Source organism: Xiphophorus maculatus, chromosome 17 (assembly GCF_002775205.1).
Source record: "Xiphophorus maculatus strain JP 163 A chromosome 17, X_maculatus-5.0-male, whole genome shotgun sequence".
NCBI lineage: Eukaryota > Metazoa > Chordata > Actinopteri > Cyprinodontiformes > Poeciliidae > Xiphophorus > Xiphophorus maculatus.
Genome location: NC_036459.1, coordinates 17,870,717 through 17,893,102, shown reverse-complemented (window position 1 = coordinate 17,893,102; position 22,386 = coordinate 17,870,717). Strand labels below are relative to the sequence as shown.

Here is a 22,386-nt window from a genome sequence, read left to right as displayed (position 1 = left end):
ACATTTTTCTTGTGATTTCGTGTGGAAGATTTCACCCGCAGCAGAGGCATCCCATCGGTTTTATTTTATTCTGGAGCGTCTAAATATGGAAACATGAGGACAAAGTCCCGTTGATATTTGCACATTTCCAGCGTGTCTCCCTGAACCGGTCGGCTCAACACAAACTGGAAGCAGGAGCCGAGGCCTCTGGAGAATATATTACTGTGAAGGCTGAACAGTGCGGCAGGAGGAGGGAAAAGCACTTCAGGCTGAGAAGCAGGAAGACTTTCCAGTTAGTCTGACAGCAGGCGGCTGTGTGGGAGCTGTCAGCACACTCTGCTCTGAGCAGCCACTGCAGCGTGCTGGAAGCTAACTTTAATACCAGAAGTTGCTTTGCAATTAGTTGAGTTGATACAGATTGAAACATGAAGTCTGATGTTGTTTTGTCCACCCAGCTGCTCAGGAAGAGGAGGAGCTCTGTGGCTGCGGTGAAACCTTCGACTAGTAATTCTCTGGCCGATAGAAAGCTGCTCCTTTCTGCTTCACCTTATCGTTTTTGTCTTTTGCTTTTGTTTTGTTTTCATTTTCTCTCCTCAAGCCGGTCATCCATCTGAAGTAACACGGTGTACTTTGGGGAGGTCTCCTTCCCTTTAAAACAACCAGAAATGAGCGACGTTCAGCTTTGCTGGTTTTGGCGAGAGCATGAGTGAGGAGAACAAGATCATAGATCTTAGAGGAACAGAAATGGATATTTAAACTCAAATTTAGGACTCACTTATATTCCAACTCTAGATAGAGTTCTGAATGCCTGTAACATGACCAGAGGAGATGTTTAAAGGAACGTTTGTTTGGTTAAAGAAAATGACTGTGATGCTATCGTTGACCCATACTGATGTAGAGTTGGGTTGTAATTAGATTTTGTGATTTTTCACTCATAATCTACTCAGCATGGGGTGAACTTTCTGCTATACTAATGTGACAGCCCATGGCCTGACAAAGCATTTATTTCCATCAAAAAATATGAATCATAATACACTGAGCTATTTTATGGATCATCTTTTTTTTCTCTTGTGGATGATTAGCTAGTAAGAAACTCCAAAATCCCCTCTTTGTTCTGGTCTGTGAATGCACCATACTTAAAAGCCAGCAGGTACTGCTAACATTTATACTTTTTGGTGTGGAAGTTACTGAAGGAAGTAGACTGTTTTCTAATATTATGTATTATTGACTTTTTAAGCTTTCCATCATGCTATAACGTAATTCTCTCATCAACAACATACCTGGAGTGCTGCCTCGATTCGGTCATGCATGTTTGAGGAATCCTTTAATCTCCCATGGCAACCATTCTGGGACGCATAAACGCTTGGTCTCATCAAGCTCCCCTCAGTTCCTCTAGACTAGCGGCACCACCAATTATCAAACACCTGGGAACGTTTGTACACTGCGTAATGGAGAAACCTTGCTGTGATGAATTAATGGAGGCGGAGTGTGGAAAAGAGCTGGAGCTTCTTAAAGAGACAGAGGCCCAATTTCAAGACGTCAAACTGCAAAGTCAAATTTCATTTGTTTTATAGCATTTTTATAACAACTGGAGGTTACATAGTGAGTTGATTGTGCTATAAAATTGTACTATGTGCCTGGAAAATTCCTCATACTGTTCCCTTAAAGGCACAGACCCCCAGCACAGGCCCAACAGAGCCTGCTGGGCTTCTGCCCGGTGGCTGCTGGGTGTTTCTCCTCTGCTCTTCCTTGAGGGAGGGTCACTGTTGTCCCTGCGCTGGTCTTCCCTGGAATCACTTGCTGCGGTTCCTCACAGCCACTACTGAACATTCCTATGGAGAAACTCGATGTACCTGAGTGCGGTTTCACACAAACACACATTAGCTTTTAATCGTCACAAGAACTTTGCATTGGTTACCATTCAGTTTTCACCAGTTGTTAAAGACTAACCCTAAACCTGATCTAAACTTGATCCACACCTTAGTTCTACACCTAAACCGGCTTAACCAAAGAACAGCACTTCATGTTATGGGGTCCAGAGCCAGGGTCCTCATAACCTCGTATCTATTGAAACAAATAGGCATTAAAAGGTGGGGAATGCTAAAACACACTCTCATACATACACACGCAGATATTCACTTGGTTCAGGTGTGTACACCATGTTGGGCTGTGGCTGCCACTGAATGCATCTCATCACTGAGCATCATAAGCCTTCAGTGACGTTGTTGTTACATGCATAATGTTTGTCACTGAGGTTTATCGCCTCACTGTTTTTTCTCTCTTTCTGCAGGTGTAGAAGCAGATTCTTGTACCTTTCCTCACATTTTTTTCTATTGCGTTTTTTTCTCCGTCTCTGTGTCTATTGCATTTGAAATAAACACAAAGCAATTTATCATTTTGATCTTTATATCAAGTTGGGCATTATAAGGAAAGCTGTAACACTCTACTTGTGAAAGTAAATCTGTTGCGTTTTTCAATTCTGAGTGCCGCCGCTGAACCGTACAAGGGAAAATGAATATATAAGTACATAAAGCCCATGCATGCAGTCATATATTGACATTATGGTCACCAAAAATGCTGTTATTTTTCAGTGTACAGGTTGGATACATCAGTGTTTAATTCCAAGTGCACAGCTGATTGGTTTAGATAAGACAACAAGCACAAACATTGCATTTAATAGATGCTGCTGTTTAAAGAATAAACAGAAGGAAATCCTCAGAATGTGCCGTCGCTTCCCTTTGTATATTTACAGAACGCAGCAGGGACCTACAGTCATGAGCTCTGACATGATCTGGACCTTTGCTTTGGTGCGTCCCAGACAAACACAGAGGGCCTGAGAGTCCGCCGCAGAGCCGGAGATCTTAATCCAACTTAGACCTATTTACTACAGAGCAGCTTTCCAGGATGGAGGCAGAAATGTTCTACCTCTTCACCTGGGAAAGACATGGGTGAAGAACACTGGGATCCATCCTCATCAAGCAACACTCCTCTGAACTTGAAGTTGTTGGGCTTTTTTTTTTACCACTGTTGCCAGAAGAGTTCTCATGTTTGTTGAAGCAGATCACATTTATCCCACTGAGACCGGCTGCAATAAAGCAACTTTGCATGTCACGTTGGATATCCCGCCTGCATCAGTTTCATAAATCCCTCGGCTTACAAAATAATTTAAAAGGAATTATAGAGGGAATTATGACCAATAAAAAGCCAAAAGACTCGACTAGACATGTGTCCATTACCACTATCAGGTTTTAAAACCACTAAAGTTTTCCATTAAGCCATTCTTTTAGATCAAAGACTCCAGAGAAGTTCCGGAGTTGGGTTTTTTTGTTATTTTTTTGGCTGGATGGAAAACAGAGTAACACAGGACTGGCATTCCCCCAACTGATGCTGCGCACTGCTGGTCAGTTGGAACACTTCTCTCTGTTCCAACAACTACAAATTCAGTTGACGTGGACAACCGACTAAACTAAAACAGCATCACTTCTCAATCTTATTAAGGTAACGCCTTTGTGAAATAGGAATAACGGGCCGTTCTGGACTAAGAAATTGTTTTACATTTTTGTGTAACACAAAACACACCTCTGCTCATGCCAGAAATATCTGAGCCTCAACATATAACTGATATGCCACATTAAGTTACCATGTAACACTGAATTAGCTTAAAGGTTTGAATAAGGGAACATCAAGAACTCAGCAGACTGACGTCTTGTGGCTCCTCCAAAGAGAAGACTCATAGCCCTGCTGACTTCTTCAATGTCAATCAGTCATAGAACACGGAGATTCCACTATAAGTTAGCCACATGTCAATCATTTCGCAGTCAGAAATTGTCTCAATTAATTCCTTGAGAAAAATAGAACATTTCCATTTATCACTGGGCACCAGCAGGACTCGTCCTTAGCTGCTTATCTTGGTCAGCATCTTGTTGATGGCTTGCTTGACGTGCGTGGTGGAGCTGCGGCGACGGGCCTTGCCCTGGACGGCTTTGCGGCGTCTCACCTCCCTGCACAGCTCGTGGAACGCCTCGGCCACGGCGCCGCCTTCGTCGGCGCAGGCCGAACACTCGTAGAAGGCACAGGCCATTTCAGCCGCCAGCCGCTCGCCTTCCTCTGTGGGGACCTGGCGGACGTGATCCAGGTCAGACTTGTTCCCCACCAGCACTAGAGGCACGTTCTTTGGTTTCTTCACCTCCTCCAGGAGAGTTCGGAGAGGGGCTACCTCCTCGAAGCTTCCCCGATCTGTGATGTCATAGACGACGATGAATCCGTCGCCCCAGCGCATGTGGCCTTCCTTCTGCTGGATGTCCTCCTGTGAAGAAAAAACGTTACTGACATGGTCTTTACAGTAAAGGTTGCACAATCTGACCAAGCCAAGACAACTTACCACTAAATCAAATTTGACCAAAGAATCCAACAATTAAGATATTAGTTTAGGTGTCTTTTAATTCGTTTGGCACCAATTTCGAAGAAACATATTTGTCAATAAAAAGTTTTTGCTCTTGGGTCACGTTGTTTTTCAGCCGTATCAAAATTTGTGTGTTTCGCAAAACTGCAAAGGAAATACTTTTTTCACATCATGAGTCACAGCAGTTTGTATTTATTTTCAGGCACTGGCCTCCGGGAACAATTTTCTCCATCAGAGGTCTCACAGTTTGTCATTTGAAAATGTTGAATCAATGGCTCTTCTATAAAATTCTTCTATACAAAGGAGCTAGCTCCTTCTGCTAATGAGGCTGCTAGCCAAGCTAACTGTTAGCTAGAACAACCATCAGCCACATAAAATTTCACAAAATATCAGATGTTTGGGTTTCATTTCACTCTGTTGAATGCTAAACAATAATTGTAACCTCCCAACCCCAATACAGCAACAAAAATATGATTTTATTCTCATAGCCAGAGATGATAACATAATGTTGTTAGATGTTGTAAAGTAGTCAAATCTTTTTAACTGTTACTGGAAAGCAAGGAAAACAAAAACAAAAATAATAGCGGAGCTAAGCATGAATCTCCCTTTATTGGTTCTGTTTACAGGCGAAACAAAGCTAGCCCTGCAGCACAGCTGACAAATGCATAAAGCAGAGAAGTGGTTTTCTATTTTATGGACAAAATTTAACGAGTAAAATGAAAGCCTGGTTAGTCCACAGCTGAGATAGATAACTTCTCTTGCTAACAGAGCAGCTGGAGGCAAATAAAATCTCACAAAAATATTAAGGATGCACGCTTTCCGGAAACATGAATGTCAACAAAATACTGTCAGCTAACACACTGTGACAGGATCTCCTCTTTTCAGTTCAGTTTGCTGGTAATGATGCACATTATCTTGGCAACTTTTTATTTTATTTTTTAAAAGCAGCATTCTTTTTGTTTTGCTTTCAAGCAGAGCCCAGGCAGAAGAAACTCACCCAGGCCCTAAATCTCCCCATAAAGAATAAAAAGCTCTTGGGGCCCCGGGGACACCACTGAGATTTCATGATCTCTCCCCCTCATCTCTTTCCAGGAAAGGCATTTCTTTAAGCAACCTAATCCAGGCACAATAAAACAGTTTATGAAACCCTTTTTATTCTTAATGCCTGGGATAGAAACGGAGCTCTTTGGATTACTTCTTCATTAGAACATGCAATTGTTGAAATCTAATAGTTTAGTTTAGATACAAACATAACAAAACCGTTTTCCTCTCCAGGATTTGAAACTATATCCAGTTGGAGACAGTATATAATATGGATACTTAATTTGTGTTGATGAATTTTAAACTTATGTACTAGAGGTAAGTATTTTCATTTTTTGCATTATTTTCTCTATTTGTTTATAAGTACTGAGTCATCTACATAATAATTTGAACACACGCTACTAGAAGTCATTGTCATAATCCATCCAAGTGCACTAATAATTCCCCCCAAATTATTTTATTTAATTATTTAATTGAATAATTTATTTCTCTGGCAATAGAACATCTAGTGTGAAATGTTTTAAAAGCAAAAACTTGTCCCATGAAATCCTCTAAGTGTTCCTTCCTGCTGCTTATTAATGTCCATTTTAATCCTAACAGATTTTACTGCTGTATTTTGTCCTGCCTGATGTTTCTTTCCCATGAAAAGGTTGTTTTTTTTCCCCGCACAGAGTCATACACGTCATTAGTTGATATTCAGAAATGAAAACTGAAGTGGCACTTCACAGTTTGCTTTCCATTTGTAATATTGTGGCATTAAAATAATTTTCAATGAAGTCAAATTATCTCAAGCGTAATCAAGATTTTATTTGATTTTATTTTTTTGAGAATGCAAATCATTCTAGGTGAGGTGATTTTGACCTATTTTTACTCCGGAAAAAAAAAAAATTCAGTTTCTGAAAACTTAACGGTCTGAACTTAAGGGGACGAAGACGATGGGGGCCAAAGGCAGCGGAGGGGCCTACGTACAGACTGATGGCCCAGTGACCTTCAGACAGTGAACTAAATAAAATTAGTTTTATCACAGTTAGTTCATGATTAAACATGGAGGCTAATTATATTTCACACATGGAGGTGTGGGTGTAGGTAGCTTAGGTTTAATTTATGTAGCACTGAAAAATTATTTAAATGATTTGAAAGATTTAAGTGCGATATAAAAAAACAAACAGGGAAGAAATAGATAATGCAGAAAATACTCTATAGCCAGTGTTTTACAAGCCAATACTTCAAAACCTTCTCATAAACTGAATTCTGCAGCCATTTTAGGAAAGCATCTGCTCCGACTCCTATAAGGAACACTCCATGCACCTCATCCTCTTTTAAACCTGAGATTTCTGCTGTTTCTGGAGGAATCCTGCTCAACGCTTTGACCCAATCAGAGCAAAGGAGATTCCTGACATCCGGCGCCGTCTGGTCAGTAAACATGCAGGCCTCGTCTGAACGCCCGTCTGAAAATAGCCCTCTCTGTAATGACGGCGCGATGACTGGGCTGAAGTGTCGCAGGGGGAAATCAGCCTCCAGCAGAACACCTACGCAGCACTGCGGCATATTTATCTTCTCCTGAGGACTTACGCAAGCGCTCCAACACTCCTGCTGGGCTGCAGGAAATGACCTTCCTGAAGGACCCTTCACTTTCACATCCAACCAACACTCCTTCTAACAACTGTCGCTTCTCTCCAAGTAACGGTGCTCCACAGAGCACTTGAGGACACTTAGAATCATATTAGGCACAGGTGGAGTATACACACTGAGGCTAAATGTTCAGCGTAAAGCCAGATCAAGATCACACCAATGGAAAAGGTCTCTAAATATGTCCTCTCATGGCTTCCATACAGTGCCTCAATCCAGTTTTTGTTTTTGAGGCGCCGTCTGAGTTAGTTATCCAATAATGCCTTAAGCTCAGTAATTATTTAAGTTTAAAAAAGTTGTACAATATACTATAATAAGTTTAGTAACAAACATCTGCAAACCCTTCCAACTAAAATAGTCTAATCAACAAGCTCACTAAGCCAGAAACACTCAACTAAACTACGAAGTAAAAATTATTGATTAAAATAATTAATGATCAAAGCAAACAGTAAAAATTAACAAGTGACATATAGTTTGAACCGTGAATGTTTTAAAACAAGGGTCAATTTGAGAAATTTAGAAACGAGGCAAAATTACCAATCAAATAATTATTATTAGTTTGCACCAAAATGTGTCAGAATAAAACATGAAATAACTCATAGAATCAGAGTTCAGTAAAGACATGCAAATGTTGCAAAACCATGATTATTAAGAAGAAAAGTAAAGAAGTTTAAATTGTTGTCAGACTAATTAAGATTAGCTTAAGACTAAATTACTGGCAACACTGTTTACAATGCATAGCAGAAGTAAGGATAAAACCATTGTTTTGATATAGGAATGTTTCAATAACTGATTTGCTGAATTAGAAATCAATAGTTGCTTAGACAACTATTCTAAATGCATTAACTACGGGGGTGGAGTTTTGTTTAAGTTCTTGGCTGGAGCCTTCTCAGTATTTTTAGGCCTGGTGTTGTGACTGGCATCTCAGTTTCCAGATGATGACAGATCAGAGCCTCAGTGGTTCCTGGGTTGGTTTTGTTTCCTTTAATCTGAAGGTTTTCGGTGAGACGTCTGAAACTGAACACAAGGAGGCGCTCCGACGGTGATCCCCAACTCAGAAAAGCTGGTTTTCGGTCGTCGTATTTCCGTATTGTGTAATTAGGTGACCGCAGGAAAAGAACAGTTCAAACACAGTAATAAAATGAATGAATGACGTCGACATGGTTGTGACGTCTGAAAAAAAAAAACATTCTGACCCAGGGGCCCCGGTTTCAATCAGGCCAGTGAATGGTTTTGATTGGCGAGGATGCTGGAGCAATTATCCAATCAGACATTATTATGGTCAAAGTTAATAAGACCAGGCCGGGGTCAGATGTTCTTCAGTGTTAGATAACGGAATGTTTTCTTTTCAAATGAATGTAGTATAATGTAGGTGTACAAAACATGCAGAGTGAAACTGATCCTCAAATCACATCACCCTGCTGTGTGTCTTAGTATTCAGATGATAATTTATCCCACCTGGCCTGCAGTGTCCAGGATCTCCATGGTGACAACCTCATCGTCAATGTTGGCTTGGTGACGATACGTAGATTCTGTAAGGCCACAAAAAAAGGAAACACAATCAGATAGTTTTTTTATTTTTTATTTTCAGCTCTCCTTCAAATATTTCTGTTCGGTTATGACTCATCAGTAGATGCTGACAAATCCTGACGTGGGAGGAGAACTCGTCCTGTTGCAGTTTTAAGTTGGTCAAGTCAGAGAGAAGGAAATTATGATCACCACTGAAATGGAGGGAAAAATTCCTCCACAAGTACCTGTGTTGACAAATGACACGCAGCGCTCTCTCTGCGCGTTTTTACAGCTTTTGCTTCTTTGTCACACTTAATGTTTCAGATCGTACAATAAAAGTTAAAATAAGACAAAGATAACCTGAGTGAGTACAAGAAGCAGATTTCAAATGATTCCATTTCTACAGGGGAAAAGCTATCGAAGATACCCAGATATTTCTGGCATGAGCAGAAATATGATGGTTTTTCTGTCTTTCACGCAATAATTGAAAACAAAAAAGGTGTTTTTCTCTTAATACAGAACAGTCAGTTATTCCTACTTTGAAAAGGTGTTTCCTTAATAAGATTGAGAAGAGACACTGCTTTTGTTTACACACTATGATTGTCCATGTCAACTGAAAAAATGTGTAAAATATACATTTTTTGGAAAGCTGAGTACATTACTGGACACATTATTTTTAGGCCTACAATTTTTCTTTCCCAAAACTTCTTTTTCACAGAAATTTGATTTACATAGATTCTTATTTATTTATTTTTATCGGTTTAGCCATAAGGGCCAAAACAGCGGATCATTTATGCTGAACAATGCTGACTAAAGTTTTGCAGGGTGCCTGAGAGTGAGAGACAGAAGCTTTACTGAACTAAAAGTTGTGATTTCAGAAATGAAAATATTAACTTGCTCCCTCTTTCACCACAGCGGCGGACAATCTAAACAATTGTGGGAAACATCAGCTGTAGACTGTTCTAAACTAACATGTCTGAAGTACAATGTAGAAGCATTTTTAATCCAATGGAATATAACATTCGTTCTTATTAAAAGGTGTTTTTTTGGCTCTAGCGGCCTTCATTTGAAAGTGCTCAGACAGGAAAGTAGGAAATGAGATTGAAGGAAGACACATGGCAAAGGTCACAAGGCCGGGATTCAAACCTGCGACAGCCACGTCGAGGACTAAGGACGCCTTATGTGGGTTGTGCGCCACCACAGCACCCCGTGAAATATAACATTATTTGGCTGAATAACTATCAGAAGATGAGAAGACGGTCCAAACGGGATGCGGTGTTCAAACACAGCGGCAGACCCAGAGGGTTGGAATAAGCCCTAATCATAAACATTAGTTCCGTTAACACTAAAGCATTACACCAACACGGTATTTATAAAATAATATTAGCTCTGCTATTAGCATTTTAGTGTGCCCACTGCTATGTGTGTGTACTTGTAAATGGTAGAAAAGAGGACGCCTTTCACAACATCTACCAACACAGTGAGGTCACACTTAGCGGAGTGTGAGGACCTTTTCCTGGGCCTCATTTAATCATTTATTTATTTGCAGTTCCACTGCACTCTACTGGTTGGATTTTGCGGTCTGGTGTGAGTTAGGTTTTGGTTTACTTTGTTAGTGTTAGGAGTGTGTCTGGGGCATAAATACAGTTGCTGAAATGAATGGAAGTCGATACAAAGTCCTCAGTTTGTATAAAAGTACAAGGATGTGTGTGTATATATGCAATATGATTCATTTATTTTCAAATTATGTTTAATTTGTTGAGTTTTGGATTTATATCTTCTTTTGTTAAAGGGAGGCAGGGTTTTTTCTAGGGGGCCACAGAGGTCACCATCCAGTGGTGGACACAGTCCCACTGTTTAAACTATAAGCTAACAGGAGCAGCACGCTGAGCCTTATGCTGCTGTAGCTCATCTGCTTCAGCATTAAAGAAATTCTGTGTTGGATGTAATTAGCATTCATTCGAGTTATATTTGCATTTGTAACACCTCGAACCAATCTCCTCTAACCTGCGACATCAACAGGTTTACTAATTTAAAGATATACTCCATGGTGCAGCTTATTGACATGTTCAAAATGTCAAGTTCATAATGGACAGCATAGATTCTCAGAGCTGAGCAGTTTTAAATGTCTGATTGTGCACGCACCCCCTGCTGCTTCCCAGGTGGAATTGCCCCCCCTGGGGACAAACTGTGTACCTGTGACGTAAATGAAATGTCACTGGGAGCCAGAGGAAGTAGCGTGTGCAGCTGTTTGGCTGCGAGCGTGAGCGTCACGCTGCGACTGCTGGGACGGCAGCCTATTTCAGGAGCCATCACTCCGTCAGCTGGAGTCGATCTAACCCTGCTTATTGTTTCTGTTGCTCCTTTCAGCGCTTTTCAGGATTTAAGATGCCTTGGAACAAAGTGAAATATCTCCTGAAGGTGGGATAAGTCCTAGACAAACAAAGTGTCACTCCAGGCTCCGTTTAACAAAACTACTCACAGTTCAAGTTGTTGATCAAGCCCGCCAACACATCCACTCAGAAGCTTTAAATTATCCTTAGCTCGCACACGCTCCACAGTGCTTCCGTCTCCAAACTGCTCTCGCAAAAATTCCCCTGAACTTTGGGAAGCTGCATAATGCGCAACGCAGCTGCTGCAGTGATGTCAAAGCAGAGCAGAAGCAGCGCCGATTCCTCTCTGTGTGCCAGCAGATTAAACTCTGCTGGAGGATATGTGGAAAGCAATAACCATTCCAATATTGTGGCCATCTACATTTACGATGGCAGCTGTTCCCCACTCTGGTGCTTTAACTCAGACCCAGTTGGACATCTTTTAGCATTTGTGCACACATGGTGGTAGTTGCTGGTGCCGGCCAAGGACGCCGTAAACACAGATCAAAAGATGGGCTTTGTAAAACATAAGTACCATTATCTTTTTTTTTTTTTTTGCATTCTGAACTCTAAAACACATTAAGTATGAATTTATCAGACAGAATAGTCTGTTCATTGTTCAATTTTTGGTTCTTTGCCAACAGAAGGGTTTTTCATTGCTTCGCTACTAATTTGGACATTTGGATCTTTAACACAAATGTAAAAAAATATCAAGAAATTAAACATGCAAACAATAAAAACTTAAGAACAAACCATTTTAGAGATGTAAATGAAAAAATCTAATTAAAAAAGTCATTTCTGATGATGAATAAGTGAAGACACCCAAACATTTAGTGGCATTGCTATGATGAGAGCGTTACTCAGCAATTTAATAGGTTCCAATATGCCAACCTCAGACATTTAGTCAAGCACTCCTGACTGTTGAAGTGAGATCCAAAGACCTGATTCCTTTGTGTGGAAAATAGTCTACAAGATGAGAAGATTCAGATCATCTGTCAACATGTCCGGGTCCAGCTGTTCAAGTCCAGCATCAAAAGAGACCACGTGACCGTGGCTGAAATCGATGGTAATTTTACTGTGTGTAAACTTCTAAATTTAAAAAAAGAACTAAAAAATAAGGGAAAGTTTAGTGAATGTAAATATCTAGTTTCAGCTGTGTGGTGTTGGACAGACGTGCTCCATTCGCCTGCTGCAAAAAACGGCAACATCTGAGTCTCTTCACAACTTGGGTTTGACAGTACCGTTTTATTGCTGCTATGATGAACTTCCTGCTTGTGCTACATTTCTACAAAATCTAATTTGCTTTCAGTCTGTAACAAAATTAGAGCAAATAAAAGTAACATTCCACCAAATTAACGCTTTTTGTTTGCAGCCAATCTTTGTCAGTCTCAACAGTAGTTATAACTAATGGAGTGACTTCTATCACTTCATCAAAAGAAGACTCTACACTAGCAGATGTGGGAATATCCAAGGTTATTCTCTGTCTGTGGGGGGAAAAAACCCTCAGCGCTCATCAATGACCCTGAATCAAACAGGTAGACAATAGAGACGGATGTTCAGTCGTAGCCGCCGGCAGGCGCATTGAGATGGATGAAGCAGAGCCCACTTTCTGGCAGCAATCTCCACTTTCTAAGATTGGCAGTCTGCACGCACACCCCCTACCTGTGTGATGTACTCATAATAGCGTTTTAATAATGTTTCGACCACTTCCTGGGTAGTTTCAGCCAGAGAGTCTGATTGGTAACAGACACCCACCAGCAGTGCTGTTATTCCCATTACAGACGTCATGCTGGGCTTTCTTGGTCATGACGCCAAAACCTTGTGGTAACCAAGGAGGCAGTTATTATTCTTTTCTTGATTTCAGCGCTTGGTATTTACACAGCATACACCCAGAATGAGGCTGGCACCCAGGACAACATTAAATCACTTTGGAAGTACAACATTACCCTGGAAAAATAACCCCCTGCCAGAGAAATGTCACCTTAGTTGATTTTATAACCTCTAATACTTAAATCAAGTTCATATCTAAGCCATATTTGTGATATATGATAGACTGTATGGCAATATGTTTGTGGCCATTATGTGGTTTCAGAATAATGCAATAATTTCCGGAGTGCTGTGTGTTTTTGCAGCTGATTGCTCTTCATGTCACCAAATAAACTGAGGTAGGATTGAAAAGAGCACCGAGGGAAACATTTAGTGCCTCTCATCTGCTCTGTAGAGCCAGGAAATGAAAAGGGCCTGTCAGATGAGACACTTTGTCTTTGCTTCATATAATTACAGTGGAGGAAAGCGATTTGACCAGCATCGTAAAGTGAAAGGGCCAATCTCGACTGCATTAATCCAGACTGTCTGATGTAAAAGCACATCGCTCTAAATCAAACAATGCAGTCCATTGTGTGTTTATGGAAGTCCTGTTTTGTGGAAAAACTGACACACTTTCAGGATGTTATGTGGCAGAAAATATAGTAAAATATGTATAATATAATGTTGACTATGGCGCTTTAGTTTTGGGGAAATAATGTCACAGTTGAAATGATGATGTATCGTGTGAGCGACTATAAATGGAAGTCTCACCCAGTGTTGGATCGTACTCCCAGATAAAGCGTCTGGTCAGGAACCTCACCACCAACGCTGCAAAATCAAGAAGAAAAACTGAGTTTGACATGAAAATGAGACTAAAACTGAGCAGCTAACAGTGATAAATAAAAATGTTAAACATTTTTTATCACACCAGATTTTGTGTCTCAGGTGTTTTCAGCCACAACGTCATAATAGCTGCAGCCTTTATAAGCAATACCCAACTCACCAGGAAACTGTTGGAACGATTCAAGCTACTTTAATCTAAACGCTTATACCTGTTTGACTGGCTCTGCCGAGTTCTGACAGCCTTCAGGAGGAGACATCAGCTCCAGAGTTCATCCGGAGTGTCTCATGTACATGGTTAAAGTAATATGGACGTCCTCAGAGAGCCTGTGACTCACTGCCCTAATGGTTTACCATCAGCAAGTGATCTGCTGCACGGAAATGTTGAGCCCCTTTACTCCGACTGAATTAGACTGTCATTATCTGTTTATCACCAAACAGCCCTGTGGGAGAGAGAGGGAGGCTGCAGAAGCTACATTTTTATCTGAGCGTAACAAGGTCGGCCTTTGGTTCAGGTAATGGGTGGGAAGGTTACCGCAAAGAGAATGGAGAGAAAAAAAACAGAATTCAATATGGGAATAAAAATGGAAATGACATCAGAGTGCTGTAAACACTATTCATATGAATGCATCTCCATTATTAGATGGTTTTCCAAATAACCAGTAAAAGTAGTGATGTTTCTTTCTTTAGAAAGACAGACATTTTGCAAATTACACTTTCAATGTACAAAAGGAAATCTTGCTTGTTAGCAGGTCCATTCAATAATGAAAACAATATAAGACAATATTTCTGCACACCTTCGGCAGTGGATGATGTTGAAATCTCAGCTTATAATTTACCAGTACTTTAAAGGGCTATTTTGGTGTTTTTAAAGGAGTCTAAACTACAGTTGCTATTTGCAGTTCAAAGTCATAGTGCACTTTAATATACCGTAAAGAACAGAGACAACCTGAAACATGGTTAGAGATTTGAGGGAAGGAAAGAGGAGCTGGCCGCCTAGCGCGGTTCATTCACCCACTGAGCAATGTTAGCAAAACACAAACTGGTTCAAATTTGTAGGAATTAAAATAAAATACATTGGGTGCCTTTGCGATTCTATAAGTAGGTATTATCTTACCTACAGCAGATAAGAAAATCTGCTCAGTTATTTTAAGATATTTTTTCTTTCTCAAAATTGAAAGCTAAGGGTTAATAACGACTAGGAAAAGAAAATAAACTAAACACTCCTCACTTTAGCTGTAAACTTGTTTGTTTTCTTTCCACCTCTGTACTTTTGTAACAATAGTTATTCTAGAACGATAACAGCCTGTTGTATGTTGCAGCATATGTTTCACATTGTAATGATCTATTATAGTCTTAGAGCAAGGGTCTTCCACTCCAGTCCTCAGGGGTCGCTGTCCTGCAGCCTTTGGATGTGTCTCTGCTTCAACACACTCAAGTCAGATAATGTGGTCATTAGCAGGACTGCACTGAGAAAGTGATTTGAATCTGAATTAGACTAGCCATTAGCTTTAGTCTCCTGGCGGAGCTAAAGTGTAGCACATAAAGCATAAACAATATTGACTAGTTCAAGTCTCAAAGAACTTAACTTCAGGGATTTCTTTAAACTGCCTTTCATTCAAACAGAAAAACAGCTGTTAATACTCCTGTTGCTATTTTATTATGACATACTGATTACGACAGTTAAAGTAGCGTTATCTAGAACTTCTGGTCGATGATAATTGAACTCAACTGTGTTGTTATCTTGATGACATTTAGACTCTCACCCAGGAGGTCTCTTCAGGTCTGACAGGTAGGTTGGAGGTATCAGACCAAAAACAATCACACTGATCGGACAACAGAGGCCACTAACAAGGCCATTGTTCTCACTAATGAGGTCATCAAGATCATGAGAAGGTGTTAAAAAGATAAAACCTGAGGTCACCTCCTCTGTTCAAGGCTGCTTTTCCATGTTCACAAGAAATCTCCAGCATTTCGTCAAACATATTATTATTCCAATTCAAAAATACTTTATGGGTCCCAATGTAAATGTTGTTGGAACTGATTTAATGAAAGAGTTCTTGTAGATGGTGATGGCTGTGAGCTGGAAACATCTCCTGTAGCCGTCTTTACTGCTACGGGTTTGATGAATCCTCTGACTGAAGTCGCTCTGTTTTTCTATGAGGATGGTCTGGGTGTTCCATCTTTTCTTGATTTTATGTAAAATCCTTCTTTGCACCATCATCCCCAAAGGTTACGCAGTAAACATAAGGACTTTAAACCACAGGTTTCATGTATTTTTCAAAATTTGGCAGTTTTCACGTCATAACTTGGTAGACCTTGGTAGACCGCGATACCAGTAACCTGCCCAAAAGTTCAAAAGGTGGTAACACAGCTAAGAAAATTTAAATGGTAATTTTACTCTTTTATAGCGAGCTCCAAAGGGGGATGTTTTACAACCAAAGTATACCTTGATTCCAGTTTGGTGGGTGCCGGGGTTCATGTTTTAGAACGGACTGGGTATAGTATATGTGAACCATAAAAACGTTTTTTACATAATTTTCTGCTTGCTTTAAGAGTACGTAATGTTGAAAACCACTTCTTCTTCTCATCTGTAACTCATTTCTACGTAAATGATCCACATGCTAGGGAGCAGGATCCCACTGCAGAGCTCCGCTGCTACAGATTGGCAGAGCTTCAGTTCCCTGTGAGAGCCGGCGTGTCCTGAAAGTGTTTTATGATGGACTGGGTGGTCCAAGTGAGTATCTGTGTCCTCATGTAAACTCGACCCATTTGGAGGGGGACGATGAGAGGCAGCATTACTCCTGAAAGCTCTCTTTGAACTGTGACCAAAGATCCATCTTAGCCGGGCCTGTTTTCCAATTAGGACAAGGAAGAAAAACTGTTGTGTAAGCTGGAGTGTCTGTGTCACGATTCATTACGCTCCTAAAGAAGTCAAGCCTGGTGATTTGAGAGCAGGGGAGCTGGGGCTGACCACCGATCTGGCTGTGCCAAAGCTACGAGGAAAGGCCCGTCTCATTATCCAAACAGGTCCTGCACTCGGCCGTGCCATTCCTCACCTGTCTTGTTGATTCTGTTCCCCAGTAAATCTCATCTACCTTTCTCCTCTAACTCCTCGTGTTTTCATGCGCTAAAAGCCGAAGAGCAGCAGATCGTTTGTCAAGCTGTTCAGTTGTTGTTTGGGCCTGAATTTCTGCGGCGGCGCCCTGGATTCCAGGTAGACGGAGCGATCAATGGGGTGTGAAGTCCTCTCCTCATTCGGGGTAACTGTATCTCCTGCTTTTCACCGCCACTTGAAAACAAATGTACACATGGCAGTGAGGAGCCTTAGTTTCTGTGCATCAGCTTGGACACATATTGAGGGAAGAAAGTCCCCTACCTGTGTACATACTGCTGTAGCTCATCATAACTCGTCGTAGCTCGTCGATTTAAGAGATGAAACAAGAAAAAAATGCAATTTTATACAAATGGAATCCCTAGTGAACTAATTCTAATTTTGTTGAGGACATTGTTAGAAGTTGCTCCACTCAGTGCATCTTTATCCAGTTTGTAGACTTGCTTGTATATATATATATATATATATATATATATATATATATATATATATATATATATATATATATATATATATATATATATATATATTGGACTGATGCCAGACATCTGAAAACCGTTTACGAAAGGTTACTGCTTGTCTGATTGATCCGTTTCTTAATCCGACTTGATTTGTGTCGTATGTCAAAGTCCAGTTGTGTCTCAGCTGTTGGATCGCAGTTGTTTTCCATCTTTAGTGCTTAATTCATCTGTTCCTCTGTTAGAAAAACCAGCCCATACCATGATTCTGCTACCAAACAGCTTCTTTTTTCCAGTTTAACCATCAAATTTTCATTGGGGTTTCTTTCCTACAACATTGTAATCAAGTAAAAGATCAAATTAGGGCTTCACTAATTGCAGTTTTCTGGCCGATCACCAACCTTTAAAAAGTCTGACCAGACAAAAAAGCCAATACCGATTTTTTTTCCCCTCTTTTTTCTTGACTGAAAAGTCACTAAACATCACAACAAAGTATCTGCATTGGCAACAGAGGGGTGACTATTTTTAACCGCAAACGTCCAGACGCGACCTGGAGTCTGTCAGTCCTCTCACAATAGAGCAAAAGAGGACAGCTGATTTTCAGACTTTTTCAGAAGTAGATAAGATTGGCTTCACTATTGATCTGATCGTCGATTTAAGAAAATCTGGGCCACTTTGACAGTTTCCAGGCCCAGTGTACACACTGTAGTCTGTAGATTCATATTAGAGCTTAACTGCTTCTTAAATGGCAGAAAGTGGAAAGCATTGTGGAGATGCTATGATTTTTAATCCACCTTAATATCCACATCACACCTGTGTGTGGGTTAAATGCCCCTCATAAAGTACTGATATGGAAAAAGTTGCAGTATTCAAAGACTGAACGTGTCTAAACTCTTGGTGTCGTTTCTCCAGAACAAACTGTGTTGAAGAAGCAACTCCTTTCTATTGTTGTCATAATGTATCTGTTAAAAACAAACTTGCTGTGATTTCATGCTTCATGTTTTCTTCCGTTGTGAGCTGCTTTCCAGTTTGTGCCGAGACTGAACCGATCATCAAACGCCTCGTCCGGGGGGGACATGTTTTCCCTAAAACCTCCTTTATCAAAAGTGACCTAATCGCATTAGCAGCAGAGCGCTGGACTAATTGCAAACAAAGCCGGAGCAATTAGTGGCGCCTATGGTTCTGTTCTGGGCCGGTGCCGTGTTACTCATTGAACGGTCCCTATTGATTTTCTAAGGGCGTCAGACGGACACCCACAGCTCTTTGGTTCCTTCTTGTAAGAAAAATGTCCCTTCAGAGACTCTCCCAGAGAGAGGCTGCCATAGTCAGGTTCTGTACTTATTGTATTAATGTCATGTTGGGTCATGTCATACAATACGTTGTGCTGATAAGACCCAGAGAGAACTGGATGGACCAGAAAAATGCCAGAAAAGAATGAGAAGCAGAGGTCGGACGACTTAAAGGCAACAATTAGAAGAAAATCTTTTTAAAAATCATTTATAACACAAGTCAAAATGAGGGCCAGATTTTTTTCGGTTTTGATTTTTGTAACACTAAACTCTTCACATGATCACACAAGTGTTAATGACAGACAAAAGTAACGTGGGTAGAAAAAAAAAGCAGTTTTCTGTAAATGATTCCAGGCATTAGGGAACAAAAATCGATCCTTGTTAAATCTTACATTACCTGTGATTCAACTAGAGGGATTCAGGAATGATTGTGAGAAGCAAAACTGTGTTTTTCACTCTTAAAATAAAGCAAAACTGTATTTAAAAATTCGATTGCTAAACAGTTTTTGTCTACTGACTTAGATGGAGTTCCATGATATATTTTAGAAAAACATACGATAAAGAATCTGCTGCTTTGATTTTGATGATGCTTTAGTGAAAGTATAATAAGCTGGTGCTTTTACATCCACGTTTTTCCATGCAGTCTTTATGTTCTTGAAATTAACAGTCATTTAAACATTGTTTATCTGTTTGTATACTAGTTCTGTTTTATTTTTCACTTTTGTGTATAATATTTTTTTGTTACTTCGGTATGGAAAAATAATAATAATAATAAAATTAAGACCAAAGAATAAATAAACTCAAGCTATTCACATTTTTGTGCTAAATCGCATTCTGGAGTTTCTCTAAATGATCTTCTCAGGACCGTCGTGAGACAAATCCCACACTTCTACAATTAGAATGTTGCAGATTGAATCAAATTGCTGGAACTTCACACAAAGCTGACAATGCTGTTACCATGATGGGGTTGGCGCCTTGGTTTGAGGTCAGCAAATTCTTGATGACCGGGCCTCAGTGGTTCCCTCACACATTAAGGTCTTTGATGTGCTGCTGTTATTTTTCCCTATTTTCAGCCTAGGGCAAGACATGTAGTGCTATAACTCCAATAAACAGCCACTACAATGCTGAGAAAGTTCCGTCAAAAACCCTGGGGAACTCCCGATCAATTGTTGCTCAAAGTGTTCTGCATCTGACTGTGCCAAGAAGACTTTACCAGAAGTCGGAAGAATATAAGTCATGACAGATTTTTGACAAAATGGTAGAGTCTCCATGGAGTGGGAAGTTGTTCTTAGCACTTCTTCTACATTCAGTAGTGTGATGGCTCCCTATTCTAATGGAAAGTTTAGGTAAAGACCGTCTTTCACCCTTTAGGCAGATGGCTAAATCTGATGCCCAGATACAACTACGACACTTGCAATCATGTGACCATCGTGGCTCAGTGGGTAAAGTAGTTGTCTTGTAGTGTAAAAGCTGTGGGTTTGACTCCAGCTTCCTCCTGCCAGTCCTGCAATGTTTAGATGTCTCTGTGCTTCAGCACACCTAACTCCAATATGAGTTTATTAACAAAGATCTGTTAATGAGAGTAGGGCTGCGTGCCAGTGAGGCAGTTTAGCCATTGAATAAAAGCATGTAGGACAAGGGACACATTTAAAAGTTGCAGGACTCTGCAGTTTGAGACCACTGTGGTGGACACTTAACCCCAAATGACCCATTGTTCTGTGTGTTGCATTGGTCTATGAATGTCTCCACCTTTGTGCATGTAATTGGTGTGAACCGCTTTGCTTGATCAGTATGACTAGAAGAGCTCTCTGTATTGTCTGTTCATTTACTATTTGTAGCAAACGTCATTGCGAAACCAGGCTGTTTTCGAAAAGTGTACTAATAGAAAGTGGATGTGCATGAACAAACCAAAACTCCTCATTTTTTGTACCACCTCTGTCAAACAGATAGATAGTACCAGACTAATCACTGGGTCAGTAGACCGTGAGATGAGAATTAATGTGTCAAGCCGTCTCCTCCAATCAATATCCGCTCCGCTTCTTATCAGAGGCATTGACAGCCGGATTGTAGATCACATTTTCTCTTGCTCTAGTTATTGATTTAAGGCTTTTCAGAAAATCCAATCAGCTGCTAAAGGAAACATTATGAGAGCTTATAGTCATGGCGACGGCTTTGGCGAGCTTCAAGGACAATTGCTCACTCAGGATATCATGAGGTGTAAGTTTGCAGACTGCAGCTCGGGACGAGCGTGATGTGTGAATTTATTAACAGGAAGAGAAGAACTGGAGCAGGCACTGCAACATGAAAAGAGATCAGAAACACTGCGGCACCATAAGTTTGTTGTGCTTCGGTCTTGAAGGAAATAGCAGACCGAACTTTTTGAACGTTAAACAGACTCAACTGAACTGTTGATTGCCTGAACAGTTTAATCACAAAAGCAACAATATCACCACTTCCTGAACAGGGGGTCAGACCATGATTCCCAATCCCGGACCTTTCCCAGAATTCCTGTCACCACCACTCCCTCCCAGGGGAACATCTCAATCCCAAACCACAAGCATGGAGCCCTGCTAGACCTGACTGATAGTCATAAGGCCTTTCTCTTGATAAGGACAAGCATGTATATCTGCCGTTGGGGTAGGTGGGAGTCTGTGGAGCAAGGGCGGAAAAAAATCCAACCTATTTTTACTTCCAGACATAGATAGAAATCAAGCCATACATCTTTCATTACCATTCCACATCAGATTGTGGCTCACCAATCAGCGTGCTTTCAGCCCCGCTTTCCCTCTGAGGAACCCTACTCTCGAACAACGGATGTGGGAAGTCCAATGTGAGCCGTGTAACAATAACACACAGGGCAACAGTAAACATGTCATCTCCCACGATTAATGGTGTTGCTGTTTGGGCCAGACGAGGACAAATAGTTCACTCTGTGTCAGCTGGGGCTCAGGAGGATTTATGGCCAAACACTGGCCTGGAATCAGATACGTGACGCAGGAAAACAACATCTCTCAGAACACAAACAGTCAGCAGCCCTGCTAGGCGCTTTCTTTGAATAATGCCATTCTTATCCTCAGAACATTCTGCTTAGTTGGAAACCAAATGGCCAAAGGGGAAGCAGACGAAATCTGAACCATGGCTGTGCAAGTACAATATTTGCAAACATCGGTCCTAACAGGTTGATTCTGTGCAACCGCTGTTGATGTTATATCTTTGCTTCTAAGAAAAACTAGTTTTGTGTCGTCTTGACGCCCGGTGAAACTAAACTGTATATTAAAAAGAAAAATCCTTGCATCCCTTCCTTTAAGATAGTTTTTTGCACCTTTAATGCTTCTCTGACTTATTTTTCGAACCCCCTATTGATTCTGAAAGTGGCAAACTTTGGTCTCCGTCTGTCAGTAACAACTTCTACACCTAAAAGTGTTGTTTTTAGCATAACTGAATGCCGTTAGGTCTGCTGCGTTCCCTGATCGGAAAGCCATTAGGGAACTGAGCGTTTGACCGGTTGGTCACCCGTCAGTTCTGATGCTAACTGCCAGCAGAAACTTTACTATTGGGCCAGTTCACAAACAGAGACCGATTGGACCTGACCTGCTTTAACAGCTGCTAATGTTAAGACTGAAGGTCTACATGCTAATATCAATGTTGGCTTTTCTTAGAATAGTCCAACTGGAAGTGGCATTATGTGAATGCACTAAAGATTTCTTCAGTTTTCCTTGTATCCACACAGAACCAATATTTTAGGATAATATTTCAGTATTTGTGGATGTTTCTGTGGAACGTAAACACCAAATTGCCTGTTTGGGATTCTATCACGTATGTAAAATGTTCAAAAGAAAATGCACCTTGGGAGGTTAAACTATGTAGGTGCAACGCTAACCGACATGCTATCTGCTGATATTTACAAACCAGCCAATCCAGGAATGCCATTTATTTTCCTTGGATC

General features: G+C 40.7%; 1 protein-coding gene across 2 annotated transcripts in view; it reads right to left on the bottom strand.

Moving 5' to 3' along the window:
* Positions 1-2,572: 2,572 nt before the first annotated feature.
* Positions 2,573-22,386, bottom strand: part of rerg (RAS like estrogen regulated growth inhibitor) — a 43,903-nt gene continuing 24,089 nt past the window's right edge. For both annotated transcript variants that reach the window (XM_023350576.1, XM_023350577.1), the window contains exons 3-5: positions 13,510-13,566; positions 8,510-8,583; positions 2,573-4,285 (exon numbers count right to left, since the gene is read on the bottom strand). In XM_023350576.1, coding sequence (XP_023206344.1) covers positions 3,875-4,285; positions 8,510-8,583; positions 13,510-13,566 — 542 coding nt within the window. In that variant the 3' untranslated portion in view covers positions 2,573-3,874. The remainder of the gene's footprint in view (positions 4,286-8,509; positions 8,584-13,509; positions 13,567-22,386) is intronic.